The 21,629-nt window shown below is 37.9% G+C and overlaps 1 protein-coding gene and 1 pseudogene across 3 annotated transcripts in view; both read right to left on the bottom strand.

Moving 5' to 3' along the window:
- TDRD7 (tudor domain containing 7) overlaps positions 1 to 21,629 on the bottom strand; it is a 91,591-nt gene that overhangs the window by 47,302 nt on the left and 22,660 nt on the right. For all 3 annotated transcript variants that reach the window (XM_043891049.1, XM_043891050.1, XM_043891051.1), the window contains 3 exons: positions 21,290 to 21,503; positions 6,683 to 6,756; positions 4,170 to 4,387 (listed from right to left, as the gene is read on the bottom strand). In XM_043891049.1, coding sequence (XP_043746984.1) covers positions 4,170 to 4,387; positions 6,683 to 6,756; positions 21,290 to 21,503 — 506 coding nt within the window. The remainder of the gene's footprint in view (positions 1 to 4,169; positions 4,388 to 6,682; positions 6,757 to 21,289; positions 21,504 to 21,629) is intronic.
- On the bottom strand, positions 16,789 to 17,679 carry LOC122685983 (annotated as a pseudogene).

The following is a 21,629-nucleotide window of genomic DNA, read 5'->3' as shown; positions in this document are numbered from 1 at the left end:
TGAGGTATTAGAAGGACTAAATGACTTAAAGCTCAGTGATTTCTAACAAACAAACAAAAAAATGCATATAAAATACAGGCTAACAGTAAAACCTTTTTATAAAAGCATGAATAATTAGCATCATTAGGTACTTTTCTCATTTATATCATTTTATGTTATTATTCACTGATGTTATGTTCTGTGATTAAGGCTTGATGTGCTTCTAGCTGAACTCAGAATGTTTCCCACGATCTTGAAGCTACCCCCCCGTGCTCCTCTGCGAGGCCTTTGAGGTACCAGCAAAGTCTTCTCAGCTAGGTGCATCTGATCCTGTCTGGCTCTGAAGCAGCCCCCGTCCACCCCCCAGCTCTCCACACAGCTTCAGCCAAGGCACTGAAGACATACTCCATGCCATGCACAAATGGAGAGGTTTCTCTCGCCACCCATGTTTCAGAAAGTGGAGGGTTCCAACAAAACCTCTGGTATTCCACAGTCACTGTCACGAGATTTGAAATTTCTGTGTTAACGGCTACCTCCTCGGGGAAGCTTTTCTTGACTTGGCTGACGATGCCACACCCTCCTGTTTACATGTTTCCTTAACACCCTACATTTCTTCTTCATAACCAGTGCAGGCTTACCCTTATTTGCTCAATGCTTATTTTCCCTGTTGGGCAGGGAAAAGTTCCTTAAGTTCCAGAAGGGCAAAACTCAGGTCTGTCTTGTTTATTGTTATTCTTAGCACCCAGGTCAGTGAGTGGCTCACAGAAGCATTTTATAAATATAATACCAGCCAAATACAACCGTTAAAGAAAACATTATTAATAAGGCCACCCTTTCAGAACAGCCAGGAGGTGTTGCTATCTTTCTCCTAGGATCCAACAGCGATTCTTAGATGCTTGTATCCTTGGTCAACAGTCTGCCATCTTGGGCTCTGAGGCTTTCCAAGACAGCTTCTGCACAAGTTCTTAAGGAACACTATGGAACTGGGTCATCATTGTTAACATGGCTCTATATTCTCTTTAGCCTTGAAAACTCTCAGTACACATTTTGCTGCTAGAGAGATCAAAAGGTTAAAAACAACAGATTCAAAGCATACTTCTGCCTGCATCAAGATGCCATCTAAAAAACTTGTAAAGTGACTTGTAGCATAGAGCTGATGAAACCTTTGTCAAGGTAAAATTTCAGAGCTGTTATTTGGTCCCTTGAGCTGATGCGACCCATGCTACACTCAAATAGAACTCCTGAAGGTGATTATCTCTGGGTGCTAGGATGATGGGTGATTTTTATTTCTTTTACAATGTTATTTTTCAGTACTTTTATATGGGATATTTTATATGACTGGGAGAGAAAGCACTTTAAAAAAAAAAAGGAAGAAATACAGTGCACTCAGATTTCTTCTTCAGTTACACAACAAGCCATATGGAGATACATAGCACTAAGTCGTTCTCACCTGTCTGACCTATCTGCAGTAGAATCAGCCCTGGGAATTCTATCAGTGTTCCTGCTTTCCAGCAAGGTGAAAAGCAAGAAGTCAGAAGAAAGGGAAAATAATCATGGTGTAGCTATTTAAAACTGTCTAAAATTGACCATGGTGTAACATTTTGAAACTGTTTACTACCAGTCTGTTTAAAAAATCAGGCTACTAAAAAGACCATTTTGAAAAATACTGATAGATCTCATTAAAACTGCCAGTTTTTGTCATCCTAGACACAATGCTTCATTAATCAATTTCTCACACCTGACAACTGATAGTGATTACATCGAAACAGTCCTATTAAAATTGAGAGAAACAGCATGAAGATAAGAAAGATAACATTTTATTTCTGCTTCATATTCTACCCTCATTGCCTAGACAGAAATAATCATGCAACAAAGATGCATTTGAGCAACCAAAAAATTAAAAATTATTTTAGCACCTGAAATTTAGCAGGAAACCACCCATTTTAGGTAAAGTTTCAACATCAAAGAGACAGCTCTTCTGTCACCTGCAATCCTGGCAAAAGAAATTGTGAGGGTCTGGAGACATGTAAAGTAGTAAGGATGAGAATTTCTCTCCCAAAGCCATATATTTAGCTACACAAATACTAGTTATTATCATGCAGTTTAAAACAAACTAATCAGAAAAGTGAAGAAAGTGTTAGTCGCTCAATAGTGTACGACTCCTTGCAACCCCCATGGACGGTAGCCCACCAGGTGCCTCTGTCCATGGGATTTCCCAGACAAGAACACTGGAGTGGGTTGCCATCCCTTTCTCCAGAGGATCTTCCCAAGTCCCCTGCACTGCAGGCAGACTCTCTGCTGTCTGAGCCACCTGGGAACTCTCAACCAGAAATATACTACATTAGGAAGAATCTGTGAAGTTAATTTAAAATTCTTTTACTCTGACGATCCTTCTTTTTGGAAACTTAATAGTGAGTTATACGTGTATCTTCACAATAAGAGGACTTAAAAGTTCATTGAAAACATAAGTTCATGAATACCTATGGATTTAAAAAATAAAAGAACCATATGCATTTCAAAAAGAAGCTCCAGGCCCCTGAACCTTCAGATTGAGCGGCCTGGTGAAACCTCAAAAATCTCCTCAAGATTATGAAAACCTGAGAGGTTCCTCAATGCTGCTCAGCCTGCATCCAGTAAGAATATCCTTCCCAGAAAAGAATAAAAATGGAATAAATCAAATAGCGACCTTAGAAATTCCTACCACAAGAACAAACCCCATATTCAACATAAATCAGGGAAAACATTCTTATGATCATTCTTGACTTTATAGGGAAGGAAATAGCCATACTTCCAGAGTTTGGTATTTGTTATTTTCTCACTTCACACTGTGTATTCATCAGCATATTACATTGCCCTAAGGTGGCCTCAGTACCTAAGGCACTGCCTGGTACCTGCAGGTGTAGAGAACGAACAAGATGGATGGATGGATGGATGGATGGATGGATGGACACATAACCCTTGTCTGGAAAGCCCACGGGACTGGGGCAGGTGTTAGTGCCCTGGAGGAAGCAGCGGTTATAAAAATACATGCCGTCTTTAGGCCAGGTGCCTATAAGAGGGAGTGGCCCATACTGCGCCCAGCGTTGGGGACCAAAATATACATTAAGGTAAAGAAATGAAAGCCCTGTGTCAAATAATAATTGTCATGCATATCTAATTCTATAAGCTTAGAAGCACCAAGTAAAGCTAATGCTACTATTTAGAAGTTATTTTGTTGAATACAGTCTATGTAAACAGCATTAAGAAACATTAAGGGACTTCTTTGGTGGTCCAGTGTTTGGGAATTTGCCTACCAATACAGGGGACATGGGTTTGATCCCTGCCCTGGGAAGATTCCACAAGCTGTGGGGTAAGCCCGTGTGCCACAGCTACTGAGCCCAGGCGCCTAGAGCCCGTGTTCCCGACAAGAGAAGCCACAGGGATGAGAAGCCTGTGCACTGCAACTAGAGAGTAGACCCCAGTCGCCACGACTAGAGAAACACCTGCGAGCAGCAACCAAGGCCCAGTGTGGCCGAAAATAAATAATTATATTAAAAAAGAGAAATATCTAAAGATTAGTTATTTACCTTTAGGAAGCTAGTTTTCTCTATCTCTGGCTGAACTAAGGTTTCTGATAAACTACTCTGATCCATCATTTTACCATAATAGACTCTCAAGTAGGAACAGGCATGAAAATTGATGTTAGCTCACCTTTCAATTTTTTCCTTCAAAGGAGTTTTTAAAAATTTAAAATCTGAATTCTATATTAATTTTTTAAGGTATTCTATAAATAATTAGCCAAATAACTAAAATCTGTTCAGCTGAATGTCTTTAAAAATGCTCAGGAACAAGCATATAAAATTTGAGGCCAACAAAAAATGTTCTATTACCAGTTAAGTTTAAATTATTAAATTGACAGAGCCATCAGTATCTACTGGTAACAGTTCAATACTAAATGGTGTGTATGTGTATATATATATGATCATATATTAAACACACAGCAGTTACAACACACACAGCTCTCAACCAAGACGTATTTCTCCTATAAATAAGAACTTATATGTGTTAAACTTAGTGATAAAAGATTAATGAAGCAATATTATGTAAAGTGCTTTGTGCTCCCTAAATAAAAGATGATACGACTAATAACTCAAAATCTGAAAGTGAGGCAGGGAGGAAGCATCAAGAGGGAAGAATAAGAAGAAACGTACCGTGCAAATATGAGGCCAGTGTTCAAACTGTTGTAAAATTCCTTGATTTAGTTCTTCTTTATATAATTCTTTGTAAAAATGTGGAAGCTTAGATATCCAAATGCCATTGCTATGCTTGTTTAGCATTTCCTTTATGCGGTTTTGAACCTCATCCATTTTATAAGTGTAAGAGGCAGGAGGCGTGACATTTGGTTTTTCAACAGCCTGATTTAAATTATCTTTAAATTAAAAAAATGATAGAATTAACCAGAATGCTTAACATTTCAGATTATCCCTATTATCCAGTATTTCTGTCTTTAGGCTTTGTGGCACTTCAGGCTTGTGGGGGTTAAGGGACTTCAAAGGGAACAGGATTAGGAGAGCAAGACCGTAACAACTTCATTCTAAGTTTTAATCCTGAAATAATCAGGAAGGTCAACGGCCACTCAAAGAGGGAACCTAGCCCCTTTATTTTGCAAAGATATGTCACAGTTTAATTTAAACATCAGGATGATGTTTGCTTCATAAAGAATAATGAAATTATTTAACCAATTATTTTCTAATTCCAACCAAGAAAGGTTAAATTTTAGACAATAATAGTATATATGTAATGCTAAATTTAAAGCTGTATTTTACAAAGTGTAAGAATAATGCCTTAATAGTAAGATCAAAGAAACACTTCATAAAAAATAAACAACTGTCCAGGTTTTAAGACATGATCAATTTGCCCTTTATTAATAAGAAAAAATAATTAAGCACTAAGCAAAAGTTCAAAAATTGATGCACATGTAATAAACAACCTAGCCTCAGTTTATGAACATAAATAAAAGATCTGATACCCACAGATAACTATTAATGATTTGCTTTTATTTCCCCAAAACAAGTCATTCATTTTTCATAAGTGAATACTACAGAGCTTTGGCTAGCTCTCTTACATTTATTTTTTATTTAAAACTTAGAATACCTGAGTTAATATCTTAATTTAAGTGTCCACAATAGCTGACATTTCTGGAAGAACTACGAAATTCATTCCAAACCTTTTTAAAATTTTACTGGGATACAGACCAGAGTATATGAAAAATTACCGTCTGTAAACAAAATATGTTCACATTTTAATCACACAGTATTTCTGCTGGGATTCAACAATTTTTACTTTATCTTATTTTAAAAACTGGCTTGTAGAGACACTTAGGCTGGTTTGTGGTTGCTGGCCTCTGAGGATGCTAGGAAACGGAAAGGAGAGCTATCCCTTGGGGATGGCTGGATGCTGACTCTGCCTTACCCACCAGAGGGCATGAGAACTTCCTTTTGCTGAGACTTAGCTTGGCTCAGCCAGTAGAAGGGTCCAAGATTTCCACATCTGTTTCCTATTAAAGGCACAGTTAATTTATAAAGTTCTTCCTAAATAATGGTATATAAAAGAACTAGGAAGAAGGAAAAGATGAATTTCTTGGAATTGGCCAGTCCCTCCCTTAAAGAGAGAGTCAGCAGTTGGCATGTAGTTGGAGCCTGCAAATGCACCTGCTCTGTGGGGCTACTGGAGTTATTTAAGCTTCTGTGCCTTTTGTTCAACAAATCAAGGAAGTAATCAAGGCTGCCAGCAATTAGAAGACGTTATGTGTAAGAGGTTATTAACCCAGCCCCTGGGTGAATCGTAATCCTCCTGAAACAAGTCCTCTTGGTTCTGCAGAAAAAGCTTATTCTAATTTAAAGGATTTACAACCTCTAAAGGTATGTGGCTTTACTAAGTGGTCATTTTTCAGAAAATGCATAGGTAACTATAATTGATAAAGACAAAAATCAAACTGTTCCATCAATTTTCATGAGAAATACTGGAGATATATTCCTATGGAAAAAAATTTCCATAATTTCAACTCAGTAAGAATCACATGTAAAGCAGCAAATCATTTAAAACCACATAAATTTCATGCAGTATAAGTACAAATTCTGAAAACCATGTATTCCTCCGGTGAGTCTAAGAGCAAGGGATTTACACTTTGGTTGGAGAAGACAAGTGTGTGCACTTTTGATCTTCAGATTCTTCAACTTTATTATGTCTTCTATTGTCCTTTTGGATTGTATATATTTATATTCATATTTAGGTGCTTACGGTCATTGCACACAGTTTAGGAGACCAGTTTTCACATAGTGTTAAGTATGTGAAAGTATTTTATGAGTATCTGAAACTATTTTTTGAGTCAAAGTTCCCTATTTATGTGCTTTAAATCTTACTCTCTAATGAGTGAAAGTGACAAGGGACACAGGATCTCTGTAGGTAACAAGCGGAAGTGACAGAACAGGTCTGGTGTGAGGAAAGTCTCAAGTCAGAACAATAATGATACCGTTGGAGGTATTACTTTGTCTTTAGATCACTACAATTCATAACTTAAAGAAATCAGAAAAGAGAGAAGGAGAGAGATATTACAAGTGGGAGGTGAGAACAAATGTCAAAAGCCACCACTAGATATTCTTCTTAGGGTTCTGAGGCTCAGGAAGTCATAATGTATCACACAAATAATGTTTAGAAAACCTACCACTCATTTCCTTAGTACAGGTTCTTGAAAGATGCATCTGAAAAGGTGGAGGAAGGGATGCCTTTGGGCTAAACCTAAGGTATAAAACAAAGGTAAATTAGAATTCAAATAGCAAAGTCAGTAACCAAGTTTCAAACACTATACTTTTCATTTAAAGTCTCTGTGGCATTGAGCAGCAAAATAAGTCACTAAAGTATTTCAAAAGGGGAAAATTAAAATGATACCTTGTAACAGCTTTCATATTCACTGAAGGAAAGTATATTAGAGGCTGAATTTAAACTAGTAATTTAAAAGAACTTGGAAGTCACGTTTCCCCAATGGCTCAGTGGGTAAAGAATCCACCTGCAATGCAGGAGACACGGGTTCAATCCCTGGGTCCAGAAGATAACCTGGAGAAGGAAACAGCAACCTTCTGCTGTATTCTTGCCTGGAAAATCGCATAGACAGAGGAGCCCGGTGGGCTACAGTTCGTGGGGTTGCAGAGTCAGACACGACAGAGCACACAAGCGCATTAAGAAACTAGCAATCCAAAATAAAGAAAGCTATGCAAAGAACAAACAGTTGAACATAAAGAATATTTTTGAATGTAACTAAAAAATGGAAAACTTGCATTACCAGATACTGAAATGTGTTATACAGGTACAACATAGTTGGACAAGATAAGTAAGATAGTAGAGAGCTTATAAATAGTTGGACAGATAAGTAAAATAGTAGAGAGCTTATAAATACTCAATTTACATTATATTAATATCTCAGCACAAGATAAAAGTGGCATTTCAAGCCAGAGAGGGGATGGTCAATTAACGACTTAGGAAAGAAAGGTAGATTTCCCACCTCATACCCTCACTAAAATAATTTTTGTGTAAATTGTACTGGAAATACATAGAAAAATTTTCTAAACATAAGGACAAGGAAATACCATCCCCACCCACAAACAGAAATAATCTGTGTTCATGTCTGCCTGTCTCACTAGACTCCAGATGTCTATTACTTGTGTTTCCAGTGCCTAGAGCACTAATTATTTGTTTTTCTAGTGCCTAAGGCAGTGCTTGGTACATGCAAGGAGGACGGAATGCTCTAAGAAGGAATAGGATGATTGAATGAATCAAAGACTTCCCAGCAGTGAGTATGGGACTAGAGGTGATTGTGACACAGTATACCTATTTCACAATTTTTCAACAGTATGGAATACTCTAAAAATTAGATCAATTCTCTGAAATGAAGCACATCGGAGGAGGTCCCAAGATGGTGGAGGAACAGGATGGGGAGACTGCTTTCTCCCCCACAAATTCATCAAAAGATCATCTGAATGTTGAGCAACTTCCATTAAAAAACTTCTGAACACTGGCAGAGGACACCAGGCACCCAAAAAGGCAGCCCAATCTCTTTGAAAGTAGGTAGGACAAAATATAAAAGACAAAAGCAGAGACAAAAGATTTAGGGATGGAGACCCGCCCCGGGGAGGGAGTCATGAAAGAGGAGAGGTTTCCACAAGGTGGGTCTGTGGGGAGTTTTGGAATCTCAGAGGGCAACATAACCGGGAGGGAAAAAAAAGAAATGAAGCACATCTGCTAAATTCTAAAAGAAATGATTAGACTGTAGGCTACAAGCAAACGTTTATTTAGTATACAATGCTCTGCAATTATAAGAGCATCACATTCGTGTACTAATGCATCTGGATAATACAGAAGATGCCAAAAACATATCCAATTTCTACTTATGCAGAACTGGCAGGGAGACAGCAATCCTTTCCCTTGCTTCAGAACCCTAAGAAGTGTAAACTGGAACCTCTGCCTGCTCTGAGTCAGCTGTGAGGACCTGAGCAGGAAGCAGGGGGTCACGAGTGAAGAATGACAGAAAGCACAGCAAGGATATGGTAGGGGCTGCTCTGGTTCAAGCCTTTGGGTCCAAGGCACAGAAAAGAAAACAGTCAACACAGCAAAAGAAAAATAGTCAAGGAAAACCACAGGGGCACATGAAAAACAAACATAAGGAGATAACACAGGTCCAACCAGTTTTGTAACAGTCAGTATAAAAGACTTACTACTTTGTTTCTTAAAAGACAAATATTTAGGCTGTCCCCTCCTAAAAAAAGCCATATTTAAACATATGCCATTTATTAGAGACACACTATTATCCCACTAGTATTTAAGGACCTACTATTACATGCCACTGTGTCAGAGCGTAATGATCAACGATACACAAGAGAAAGACAGCGTTAGTCTCATGGACTACACATACCACTGAGAAAACTGACCGTGGCAAGCAGCTAGAACACGGCCCCCCAGTGCCCCTGCCTCTGGTGCCACAGCCGTGTGTAACCCCCTCCCTTTGAGGAACTTGCTTCTAATCAATGGGGTACTTCAAGGTTGAGGGGATTATACATAATTAGATTACAGAAGATTCTAACTTCCACTTTGCTAGCATAATCTCTCTTTGCCGGCTCTGATGAGGCAAATGGCCACCTTAGGGAGGCCTACATGGCACAAAATTGAAGCTGGTCTTTGGCCAGCCAGATGAAACTAAGGCACAACTCAAAAGGAATAGATTGTAACAACAACCATGTAAGTGGGCCTGGGAGGGGATTCGTCTCAGCCGACCCCAGCCACAGCTGACAGTGTGACTGCAGTTGCATGAGAAGCTCTGAAACAGGAAACTCAGCTGAGTGGTTCTTAGATTCCTAATCCATAGAAGCTATGGGATAATAATAAGCATGTGCTGTAAACTGCTAAATTTGTGGTTATCTGTTACATAATAGATAATTAATGCACTGACTGAATATATATATAAAAACAAAGTCTACCAAGTGCTGTAATAGGGGCAGTAGGTGTAATAAAAGCACATGACAAAAGCAACAAACCAAATTAGGAGGTACAGAAAGAAGCAAGTAGAAAGGAAAGGGTATGAACACTTATTATAAATTTATAATAACCTGAGTAGTTTGGCACTGTGAAAGAAGAGATAGGTATAGTCAATGACTCTGAACGGAAAGCCCAGAAATGGAATCATATACTTATAACAATTTAGTATTGGCAGACACAGCATTTCAAACCATCAGGAAAAGAAAGTATTATGTCATAATTGATATTAGGACATCATAACAGGAAAGATTCCTACTCTCACACAATTTCAATGTGCATGCTCAGTCGCTCAGTTGTGTCTGGTTCTTTGTAACCCCATGGACGGTAGCCCCCTAGGCTCCTCTGTCCATGGGATTTTTCAGGCAAGAATACTGGAGTAGGTTGCCATTTCCTCCTCCAGGGGATCTTCTCAACCCAGGGATCGAACTGGCATCTTCTGCATTGCAGGTGGATTCTTTACCCACTGAGTCATCTCTCACACTATACAGCAAAATAAATTCTAGGTGAATTAAAGGTTTAAATGCAAAAAAAAAAAAAAAAAAAAAAAAACCATCAAAATTCTAAAAGTAAACAGAAGACATACTACATAAATTGGGGGTAGAAATGCTTTTCTAAGCATAACACCTAAAGGCAAAAGCCATAAAGGAAGAGATTAATAGATGTAACTAGAAAATTTTAAAGTTTTTGTATACCCAAAATATCATAATTAAATAAACAAGGGAGGGGCCTTCCTGATGGCTCTCAGTAGTACAGAGTTCGCCTGTCAATGCAGAAGACACAGGTTCAAGCCCTGATCCCGGAAGATCCCACACGCTGTGGAGCAAATAAGTTCGTGTGCCCCAACTACTGAGCCTGCGTCCTAGAGCCCGGGAGCTGCAACTACTGAGCCCACAGGCCATGATTACTGAACTCACAGGCCACAGACACTGAAGCCTGAGTGCCCCGGAGCCTGTGCTCCTCAACGAGAAGCCTGTGCACTGCAACCCGAGTAGCTCCACTCTTCAAACCAGAAAAAAGCCTGCACATCAATGAAGACCCAGCACAGCCTTAATAAACAAATAAGTAAAATTAAAGAAATAAACTGAGGAAGCGCTGCCAACATACTACAGGGCAAAAAGGTCAACATCGTAATTTATAAATCACTTTCACAAATTAGAAAGAAAAACCAACAAATGACAAAATATCTAAGTTATAAAAGATCCTAAATGGGCTAATAAACATACGAAAAACATAACTTCCTTAAGAATCAGAATCAAAGAAATAGAAATTAAAGCATAGGTACATTTTCTTTTTACCTTTTAGAACACCAAATAAAAAACTGATGCCCAGTGTTGGCGAGTGCACAAGTAAACTATCATTCCCATGTGCTTCTAGAAAACTCTATCTGGTATCATTGTTTAGAGTACAAATTAATAAAGCATTAGTGTGTATACCCTCTTACCCAGAGAGTCTATTTCTACTAATTTACTCTAAATAACTAGTTGTGAATACAGGCAAGGATTATTCTACATATATGTTCATTGTAGAATTGCTTGCAATAGTGAAAATCACTTATATTTAACAATAAATGACTAGACTATGGATGAGCCTGACACTAAAAATGATACTGTAGATGCGTATTTAACAATATGGAAAATGTTAATATGTTGTCTTTTAAAACAGGTTAAAAAACAGTAATATACATCATGGCCCAATTTGTATTTTTAAAACTTACATAAATAATATAGAAAGATATTTTTAAATGTTTACATTTGTGTTTAGATTAGAGGTGATTTTTTTCTCTTTTACTTGTTTATACTTTGCAAATTTTCCACACAATACACATTAATACTTCTGTAATCACAACAAAACAATAAATGTATTTTAGAAAATGTTTCCTATAATTATTTAGTATACAACTTTTAAAACCTACAAGATCTCAAAAATATACATTCATTTACTTTAGCTTAATACTTGCAAGATACCTTTTCAATCATGGTTCCCATTGGCTAATGCCAAACAGTCCTTTATTTATATCCAAAGTCCATGATCTTACTATGATATACATACAGTGATTTCTTGTCTCATTCTAGGCCTAATGAAACACTGGTCTTCAGCACCATATTCACCTATGTTTCATGCATACATATATTTAAACACCCCATTTTAATAATCATCATTTTAACAAAATACAATGGTTGTGAATTATATTTTTTTTAATAATAAACATTTCCCAGAAAAACCACAAATCAATCACATATCCTCACTTTTGACTCCTCTTTCTATTTCACTATAGACCATAGTAAACTTAGATTGATACCTACAATACTAGAGAATATCAGTTACATTAGTTTTCTAGAATCTTCCAGTTTGTTAACTGGCAGCCATGAGTTCTTTAAGCAGAATTTTTGAGAATGGGCTCTGGGGTCCATATATTTCCTGCATTCGTAGACAAACATGCATGCATATGTGCACCAACTAATTTTTCTGGGAAGATTACATAGCTTTCATTAGCTTCTCAAAACATATGGTGACTTTAAAAAGTTTAAACTCATAATAGCTTATACTACTTAAGATTACTCCTTAATATTTCGTAAGTTTAGAAATAAAATCTTTTGCTATTATTGTATTTTGGTAAGAGCAACTTCTTTGATTTTATAATTTGAAAGGCAGCCCATACCCTCTGCCACCAGATGGTGTTTAGATTCCTCTTATGTAACTTTCAATTTGTACTATACTCTTTAAAAAAAGGTTTGATGACGATGTTTTACAACAACTTCAACAGCTTTAATTAAAATAGTCTGAACACATCCGTACAAAGACAGACAACTGAAGACAGGTGTGCAGTTCTAGAACTCACTGCACAAGAAGGTAGGAGACATTCTGTGCGTGCGTGCTGGTTGCGTCAGTCACGTCTGCCCTTCTGTGACACCATGGACTATAGCCCACCAGGCTCCTGTGTCCCTGGGACTCTCCAGGCAAGAATACTGGAGTGGGTTGCCATGCCCTCCTCCAGGAGATCCTCCCAACCCAGGGATTAAACCAGTGTCTGCTGCACTGCAGGCAGATTCTTTATCCACTGAGCCACCTGGGAAGCCCAGAAGACATTCTACACTATACGGAATTCAAAATTCTTACGGTGAAAGGCAAAAAACAAAAGCATATCCTATATTAATTCTCAAAACTAAAACCATATAGAAAGATTTTGCTATCAATTTTAATCTTTTGTTTTGAAATATTTATAATAAATTCATGGGAATTTTCAAGAAAATGTACATAGACGTCTCATGTACCCTTCACCCAGTTTCCTCCAAGAGTAATAGCTTGCATAGTACGATATCAAAGCCAAGCAGCTGACACTGGTATAATCCAGAGCACACTCAACTTTCACTTACATGTATGTGTGTACGGTTCTGCCACACACACAGCTGCATGGAGCCAGCACTAGGACCAACATGCACAACCACCCCATCACTACAAGGCTCCCTCTTGCGTCGCCACATCCTTCCCCTTTCTCCAGCTCTTGATCTTGGCAGTCACTTCTCTGTTCTCTATCTCTAAAATTTTGTCATTTCAAGGATGTTATATAGAGTCATACAGCATGTAACTTTTTGAGATTGCCTTCAACTCTGCACAATTCCCTTGAAATCCACTGATGTTGCATATGTCCATAGTTCATCCCTTTATACTGTTGAGAGGTATATTCTGTAGTGCGGATGTATTCAGTTTGTTCAATCTTTCAACTTCTCAAGGACATCTGGGTTGTTTCTAGTTTGGGTCTATTATGAATAAAGTTACTATGGACACCTGTGTACAGGTTTTTGTGTAAACCAAAGTTTTCATATCTCTGGGATAAATGTCTAGGAGTGAAATTTGTTTACCTTTCTTTTTTTTTAAGGAAACTATCTTCTAACTTATCCTCTAACTTCTAACTTATCCTCAACTATCTTCTAACATGGCTGTACAATTTTATATTCCCAAAAACAATGCTATGAGTGATCCATTTTCTCTGTATGCTTGCCAGATAGTGTTAGATTTTTAAATTGAAGTATATTTGATTTGTAATACTGTAATTTGTAATTACTTTCAGGTATACAGATGGTGATTCAGTATTTTTGCAGATAATACTCCATTGTAAGTTATTACAGATAATGGCTAATAAGATAATTCCTGTGCTATACAATGTTTTTCTAGGACTTTTATAGCTTCAGGTCTTTAATAATAATAATTTAGGTCTTTAAACCATTTTGAATTTACTTTTGTATACAGTGTGAGAGAATGCTCTAATATCTTATTTTATATGTAGTTGTCTAGTTATCCCAGCAACAACTTGTTAAGGAGACAGTCTTTTCTCCATTGTATATAGTTGCCTCCACTGTCATAGTTAATTGATCATAGGTGTGTGGGTTTACTTCTGGGCTCTCTAGTCTGTTACATCGACCTGTGTCTGTTTTTGTGCCAGCAGCATGCTGCTTTCATTACTGTAGCTTTGCAGTACTGTCTGAAGTCTAGGAGGGATATACCCCAGCTTTGCTCCTTTTTTCTCAAGATTGCTTCAGCAATTCAAAGTCTTTTATGGTTCAATATGAATTTTAGGATTATTTGTTCCAGTTCTGTGAAAAATGTTCTGGGTATTTTGATAAGGATTGCATTAAATCTGTAGATTGCTTTGGGCAGTACGGCTAGTTTAACAATATTAATTCTTCAAATCTAGGAGCACTTTGTCCATCTTTGTATCATCTTCAACTTTCATCATCAATGTTTTATGGTTTTCAGAGCATAGGTATTTCACCTCCTTACCTAGGTTTATTCCTAGTTATTTTATTTTTTGATGTCATTATAAATGCTATTGCTTTCTTATTCTCTGATATTCCATTATTAGCATATAGAAATACAACAGATTTCTGTCTATTAATTTTGTACCCTGCAACCTTGCTGAATTCATTTATTATTTCTAATAGTTTTGGGGTGGAGACTTTTGGGTTTTCTCTATAAAGTATTATGTTATCTGCAAGAAGTGACAGTTTTATTTCTTCTCTTCCAATCTGGATACCTTTTACTTCTTTTTCTTTTCTGCGGTGGCTAGGATTTCCAATATTATGTTAAACAGAAGTAAAAAGAGCGGGTATCCTTGTCTTGTTCTTGAATTTAGTGGGAAGGGTTTTACCACTGACTTTGATTTTGGCTGTGGGTTTGTCATAAACGGTCTTTATTATGCTGAGAGAAGTTCCCTCTATACCCACTTTGATGACAGCTTTTAATCCTGAGTAGATATGGAATTTTGTCAAATGTTTTGTCTGTGTCTGTTGGGATGATCATGTGATTCTGAGCCTTCCTTTGTTAATGTGGTGTATCACCATTGACTGATCTGCAAATGTTGAACCATCCCTACAACTCTGGAATAAATCCAACTTGATCATGGTATATGACCCTTTTTATACAGGCAGATTTGGTTTGCTAATATTTTGTTGTAGATTTTTGCATCTATATTCATCAAAGATATTGGCTTGTGATTTTCTCTCTGGCATCTCTGGGTATTGAGACAATGGTAACCCATGGAATGAATGTGGGAGTGATCCCTCCTATTCAATTTTTTGGAATAGCTTGAGAAGAACAGATATTAGTTCTTATTCATATGTTTGGTAGGATTCCCCTGTGAAGCCATCTAGTCCTGGACTTTGCTTCTAGCTTTTCTATTACAAATTCAATTTCACTTCTAGTAACCAGCCTGTTCAAACTGTCTTTTCTGTTTTTTTGTTTCAGTCTTGGCTATTTGTATGTTTCTAGAAATTTGTCCATCTCTTCTGGTTTAGCTGCTAAGTGGCATCTGATTTTTGCGACCCCGTGGACTGTAGCCTGCTAGGCTCCTCTGTCCATGGGATTCTCCAGGCAAGAATACCGTAGTGGGTTGCCATTTCCAGGGGATCTTCCCAACCCAGGAATCGAACCCAGGTCTCCGGCATTGCAGGCAGATTCTTTACTACTGAGCTATGAGGGAAGTCCATCTCTTCTAGATTGTCCAATTCATGGGCACATAACTGTGCATAATATTCTCTAGGATTGTTTTGTATCTCTGAAGTATCAGTTGTTATTTCTCCTCTTCAATTCTTACTTGGGTCCTCTTTTCTTCTTGGTGAGCCTGGCTAAAAGTTTATCAATTTTTAAATCTTTTTTAAGAACCAGCTCTTAGTCTCATTGATCTTTTCCATTGTTTTTATGATCTCTATTTTATTTCTTCTCTGATCTTTATTATTTCATTTTTCTGCTGACTTTGGACTTTGTTTGCTCTTCTTTTTCTAATTCTTTTAGGCAATAGGTTAGGTTTTTGAGGTTTTCTTTCATTGTTTCTTGTGAGAAGTCTCAGTTCAGTTCAGTCACTCAGTCATGTCCAACTCTTTGTGGACCCATGGACTGCAGCACGGCAGGCTTCCCTGTCCATCACCAACTCCCAGAGTTTACTCAAACTCATGTCTATTGAGTTGGTGATACATCGATATAGACATCAAGTCTGTATCACTATAAACTTCCCTCTCAAAACAGTTTTTGATGCCTCCCAACTTTGGAAAGTTATATTTCCATTTTCATTTGTCTCAAGATATTTTCTGATTTTCTCTGATTTCATTGTTGACCATTTTTTTTTTAGTAGCATGCTGTTTACTCACCATATGTTTGTTCTTTTCCCATTTTTCTTTCTGTAGTTGGTTGCTAGTGTCATACCACTGTGCTCAGAAAAAATGCTTGATATAATTTCTTCCTCTTAAATTTGTTGAAGTTTGTTTTGTGACCTAGTATATGATCTATCCTGGAGAATGTCCTATGTGCACTTGAAAAGAATGTGTATTCTGCTGCTTTTGGATTTAATGTCCTATAGATATCTATTAAATGAAAAGATGCTTGTCCTTTGGAAGGAAAACTATGACAAACCTAGATGGCATATTAAAAAGGAGAGACATCACTTTGCCAACAAAGGTCCATATAGTCAAAGCTATGGTTTTTCCAGGTGTTATGTATGTGAGATTGGACCATAAAGAAGGCTAAGCACTGAAGAATCGATGGTGTCAAATTGTGGTGCTGGAGAAAACTCTTGAGAGTCCCTTGGAGAGCAAGGAGATCAAACCAGTCTATCCTAAAGAAAATCAACCCTGAATATTCATTGGTAGGCCTGTTGCTGAAGTTGAAGATCTAATACTTTGGCTACCTGATGTGAACAGCTGGCTCACTGGAAAAGACCCTGATGCTGGAAAAAACTGAAGGCAAAAGGAGAAAAGGGCAGCAGAGGATGAGACGGTTAGACAGCATCACCAACTCAATAGACATGAATCTGAGCAAACTCTGGGAGGCAGCGGAGGAGAGAGAAGCCTGGCATGTTACAGTTCACAGGATTGCAAAAAGGTGGACACGACTTGGTAACTGAAAAACAAGATATCTATTAGGTTCATTTGGTCTGCTGTGTTAAGACCTCTGTTACCTTACTGATTTTGTCTGGATGACCTGTCCATTGATGTCAGTGGGTATTAAGGTCCCCTATTATTACTGTATCACTATTTTTTATTTCAGCCATTCTGATAGGTGTGTCTCAATATAGGTTTTTTTTTTTTTCTGACACATTATCTTATTACTATCATCTTATCTCATCTTCAATTAACAGCCTGCTCACACATAATCTAAGAACACTCAAATAATAAAGCAAATATAATCATATATTAAAGACTGGTCTTCAAACATCATAGCCAATGATGTCACTGTTGCCTACAATCTCACCAACATAAAACCACATTCACATCTCAGTGGTCACCACACCATTCAGTAGAGTTTCCTTAACTGGGAGCTGTTTAAAGCTACTTGTTTGAGCACTATTGATATTTTTCCCCCAGCTCTGAATAGCTATAAGGATCTCAGCAGAGTTGGAGGCACCAGATCAACCTTGGCATAGTGCCAAAATGTGGCCAATCGAGGCTTTGAGTAAGCCACAGCAGTGCTGGGACCTTTTCTGTGAGGTTATGGACAAACTGGGTCATGGTTCTAGGATGGAGAGCTCATGACCCCGACTGGCCAGTTGAATCTCAATGTAGCTTTAATTTACCAGAGAAGGCAATGGCAGCCCACTCCAGTACTCTTGCCTGGAAAATCCCATGGATGGAGGAGCCTGGCAGGCTGGGGTCCATGGGGTCGCTAAGAGTCGGACACGACTGAGCGACTTCACTTTCACACATTGGAGAAGGAAATGGCAACCCACTCCAGTGTTCTTGCCTGGAGAATCCCAGGGACGGGGGAGCCTGGTGGGCTGCCGTCTATGGGATCACACAGAGTTGGACACGACTGAAGTGACTTAGCAGCAGCAGCAGTAGCTAATGAAGCTGAACATATTTTTATGTGTTTTTATATTTAAAGTAATTACTGTTATGTTAGGGCTTATGCCTGTACTTTCTGAAGTTCCAAACCATTTTAGATTATTTCTGTCCTGTTGAGACAACTTCCTTTAGTCCCTCTTTAGGAGTAAGTCAGCTAATGACAAATTCTCCTAGTTTTCTTTCATCTGAGAATATCTTCTTTATTTCCTTTTCATTTCTGGAGGATATAGAATTTTGACTGACAGGTTTTTTCCTTCACCACTAAAAATGTGCCATTTCTTTCCTTCATGATTTCTCCATGACTGTGAATGAAAAACCACTGTCATTAAAACTGGTATTCCCCTATGGGTGATGTATCATTTCTCTCTCGCTATTTATAAGATTTTTTTCTTTGTCTTTAGTTTTCATAAGTTTCATTATTGGTGTGGGATTCTTTGAATTCATCCTATCTGGGATTTCCTAAGCATCCTGAACCTGCAGATTTATGTTTTTAGCCAAATTTGAGAAGCTCCAGCCATTATGCCTTCAAATATACCTTCAGTCTTACTCTTTGTTTTGAGGATCTGATGATACAAATACTAGATCTTTTCTTATTCTCCCTACAGGTCCCTAAGACTCTGCTAGATTTTTTTTTCCCCCTGAGACAGCACTCTCAGTCTCAACTAGTTATTTTGTTTTGTTTAAGTTTATTTACTCTGTTGTCCAGATTGGGTAATTTCTACTGTTCTAGCTTCAAGTTCTTTGATTGTGTTCTCTGTCATATTCATTCTGCCAATGAGCTCATACACTGAATTTTTATTTTGGTCATTCCATTTGGTTCTTTTTTCCCCTCTTTTTTATTTTTTAAATTATGAAAGTATGATAATACATTTACAGGAAACTTGGAAAATATAGAACAAAGTTATATATAAGCCCACTATATATTATGATTATTTTTAAGTAAATAAATTAAGATTTTTAGTTGGAGTTTCAATATCAAACTCTCAAAAACTAATGGAATGAATATACAGAAAAGTAGGGGCTTCCCTTGCGGCTCGGTGGTAAAAGAAGCTGCCGCCAAAGCAAAAGACACAGGTTTCCTTCCCTGGTCTGGGAAGATTCCACATGCCATGGAGCAACGAAGCCCGTGTGCCACAACTACTGAATTTGCACTCTCGAGCCCATGAGCAGCAACTACTGAGTTCATGTGCTGCAACTAATGAAGCCTCTAAGTCCCAGAGCCTATGCTCCACAACAAGAGAAGTTTCTACAACGAAAAGCCCACAAACCACAACTAGAGACTAGCCCCTGTTCTCTGCAACTAGAGAAAAAGCCTGCACAGTAGTGAAGACCCTGCACAGCCAAAAATAAACAAACAAATAAAATTATTTTTTAAAATATACAGAAAAGTAGGATATAGTAGACTTGAAAAACACCATGAACATTTGGTTCTTTTTTGTATGTTCTCTTCCTTTGGTGAATTTTCTATTTTTTTTTCCAAAAAGATTTGCAATTGCAAATTAAAGCATTTTTACAACAGCTGCTTTAAAATCATTGTCAGATAATTCCATCATCTGATTCAAGGTAATGTTGGTGTCTGTTGATTGTTTTTTCTCATTCAAGTTGTCATTTCCCTGGTTCTTTATATAATGATTGATATTTTTCATTGTAACCTGCACATCTGAACACATATTAGGAGACTCGGAATCCTATTTAAATGTCTAATTTTAGCAGGCAGTTTTTCTGTTTAGGTTTATCACATACCTCCTGGCCCACTTTTGTAGGCTGCGGTTTCAGTAATAATTTAGTTTTCAGGGCCCTTGTGGTACTCTTCTGGTCTGGTACACTCACCTGTTGCTGATGGAGCTCCTGCTTATTGCTGGAGTTCCTGTTTGATTTCTGTAGGTGCTGCCCATGCAAGCGGAACACACTTCCCCAGGCCCAGTGCTGCCAGGTGGGAGGGCGGGAAAATGATATGCAGCAGGTCAGACAGCACTACCTTGGGCCCTAAGGGCTGCATGGTGTGGCAAGGTCCTCCACTCAGTCACTGCTGGTGCTACCTGCAGGGATGGAAGGCTCTCATCTAGGCCACACAGTGCCACTAGATGAGAAGTTGAAGATACCAGACCATGGGTAGAGAGTGCTCCTCTGGGCCCACAATCCAGGATACCTGGTTTTGCTGTCATCTTATAAATTCAATTCAAAATCTTGAAATTTAGGCCCAGAACCAGCAGAGACAACAGTACCTCAGTCACCAAAGTCACCAACTGTGCTTTGGGTCAAGATTCAAGTTTTAATTATATATTTTCTAGACTTTATTAAAAATTTATAATAACTAATCATAAACACAATTAAATATACACCATTATGAAAAATATTTAAAGGTTGCTTTATTAAAAAATACTAAAATATAAAAAACTAGTACCCTTTTGCCTACTTAAAAATATTCTTTCTTTCTAAATATTCTAGTGTGGGGGGATCACTTAGGGGGAGGGGAACTATCTTTTATACAAAATGGAATCTTCGAGCATTGATTTAAAGGAAAATGATACAAAAATTTTGTTCTGTATAGGTACAAACAGGATGGAAGAATGTGACGCTGACTCATCTACATCAGGGGATGGCAAGCTTTTGGGGTGACGGGTCTAACAGTATACATTTTAGGCTTTGCAGGCCATACTGTCTATGCACAACTACTCAACTCTGCAGGTGTATAAAAGCAGTCACAGAGAATATATAAACAAAGGAATGTAGCTGTGTTCCAATAAAACTTTATTTATAAAAACAGTCAATGGGCCAGACTCGGTCCGTATGTTGTAGTTTGCTCACCTGAATTACCTCATGAAAGCATAAAATTCAGAGCCAGAAAGGAACTGTGAGATCACTGAGTTAACATTTTTATTGGGCAAATGAGGATACCACAGCCCCAGTAGATGAAATAATTTCAGTTATTTCACCTGGCCAATGAATGGCAGCATCCAAACAAAAACTTCAAGGATGCGGAATTACTTCCAGCTCAGTCTCCTGATGCATGGGCGTGTAATCTACTGCATTATGGGTATGATTATTGGAACACAGTAGAGCACACAAATCAATGAGATTTTATTTAAAACTTACAAAACTAATTGGAAGAGAGATCTTCAGCCAAACTAAGTTATGCTGAAGTAGCATCTCAGGACAATTTGTGAGACCTTCTAAAATGAATGCTACAAGCAGAGACTACCAACAATGCACAGCAAATACAAAATGGAGACATTCAGAAAATGATGTTTAGGCAGCCAGAAACAGTGGAGAAACTAGTAACGACGCATTTCTCTACTCATATGTGTACATTGCACAAAACAAAGTATTTCCTTCTTCACCTGGACACACATGTTTAAGACTTATCATCCTAGATTCACCACACTTCTCCTTTTAGCCAGACAAAGCCCAAATACCTGTTGTTGGTAGACATGGTCACATGACTCTGCACTGGAACATCTTTGAATACTTCATTTCCAATAGTTGTTTGTAATGTGTAAGGCAGCATTTCAGCATCAGATTTAACTCCAAGAGAGTTTCCTTTGCTTCTTAATAGTGTTGAATTAGGTTTTTTGCTGACAGGAAAATCTGAAGAAAATCCTGGTTGTCTGAGGGTTGCTTTTGGTTTTCCTATGAAGTCAGGCAAACATAATGGAATCAATTACCATCCCAAAACCCTGGTTTCATTACGTCACTCCCTTGCCCAGATGTTTTCTGTTGGTCTCTATGCTCAGAACAGTTTGTAAGAATATGAGG

The sequence above is a fragment of the Cervus elaphus genome, chromosome 29, assembly GCF_910594005.1.
Source record: "Cervus elaphus chromosome 29, mCerEla1.1, whole genome shotgun sequence".
In the NCBI taxonomy this organism is placed as follows: domain Eukaryota; kingdom Metazoa; phylum Chordata; class Mammalia; order Artiodactyla; family Cervidae; genus Cervus; species Cervus elaphus.
This window is presented reverse-complemented; position numbering and strand designations above follow the sequence as displayed.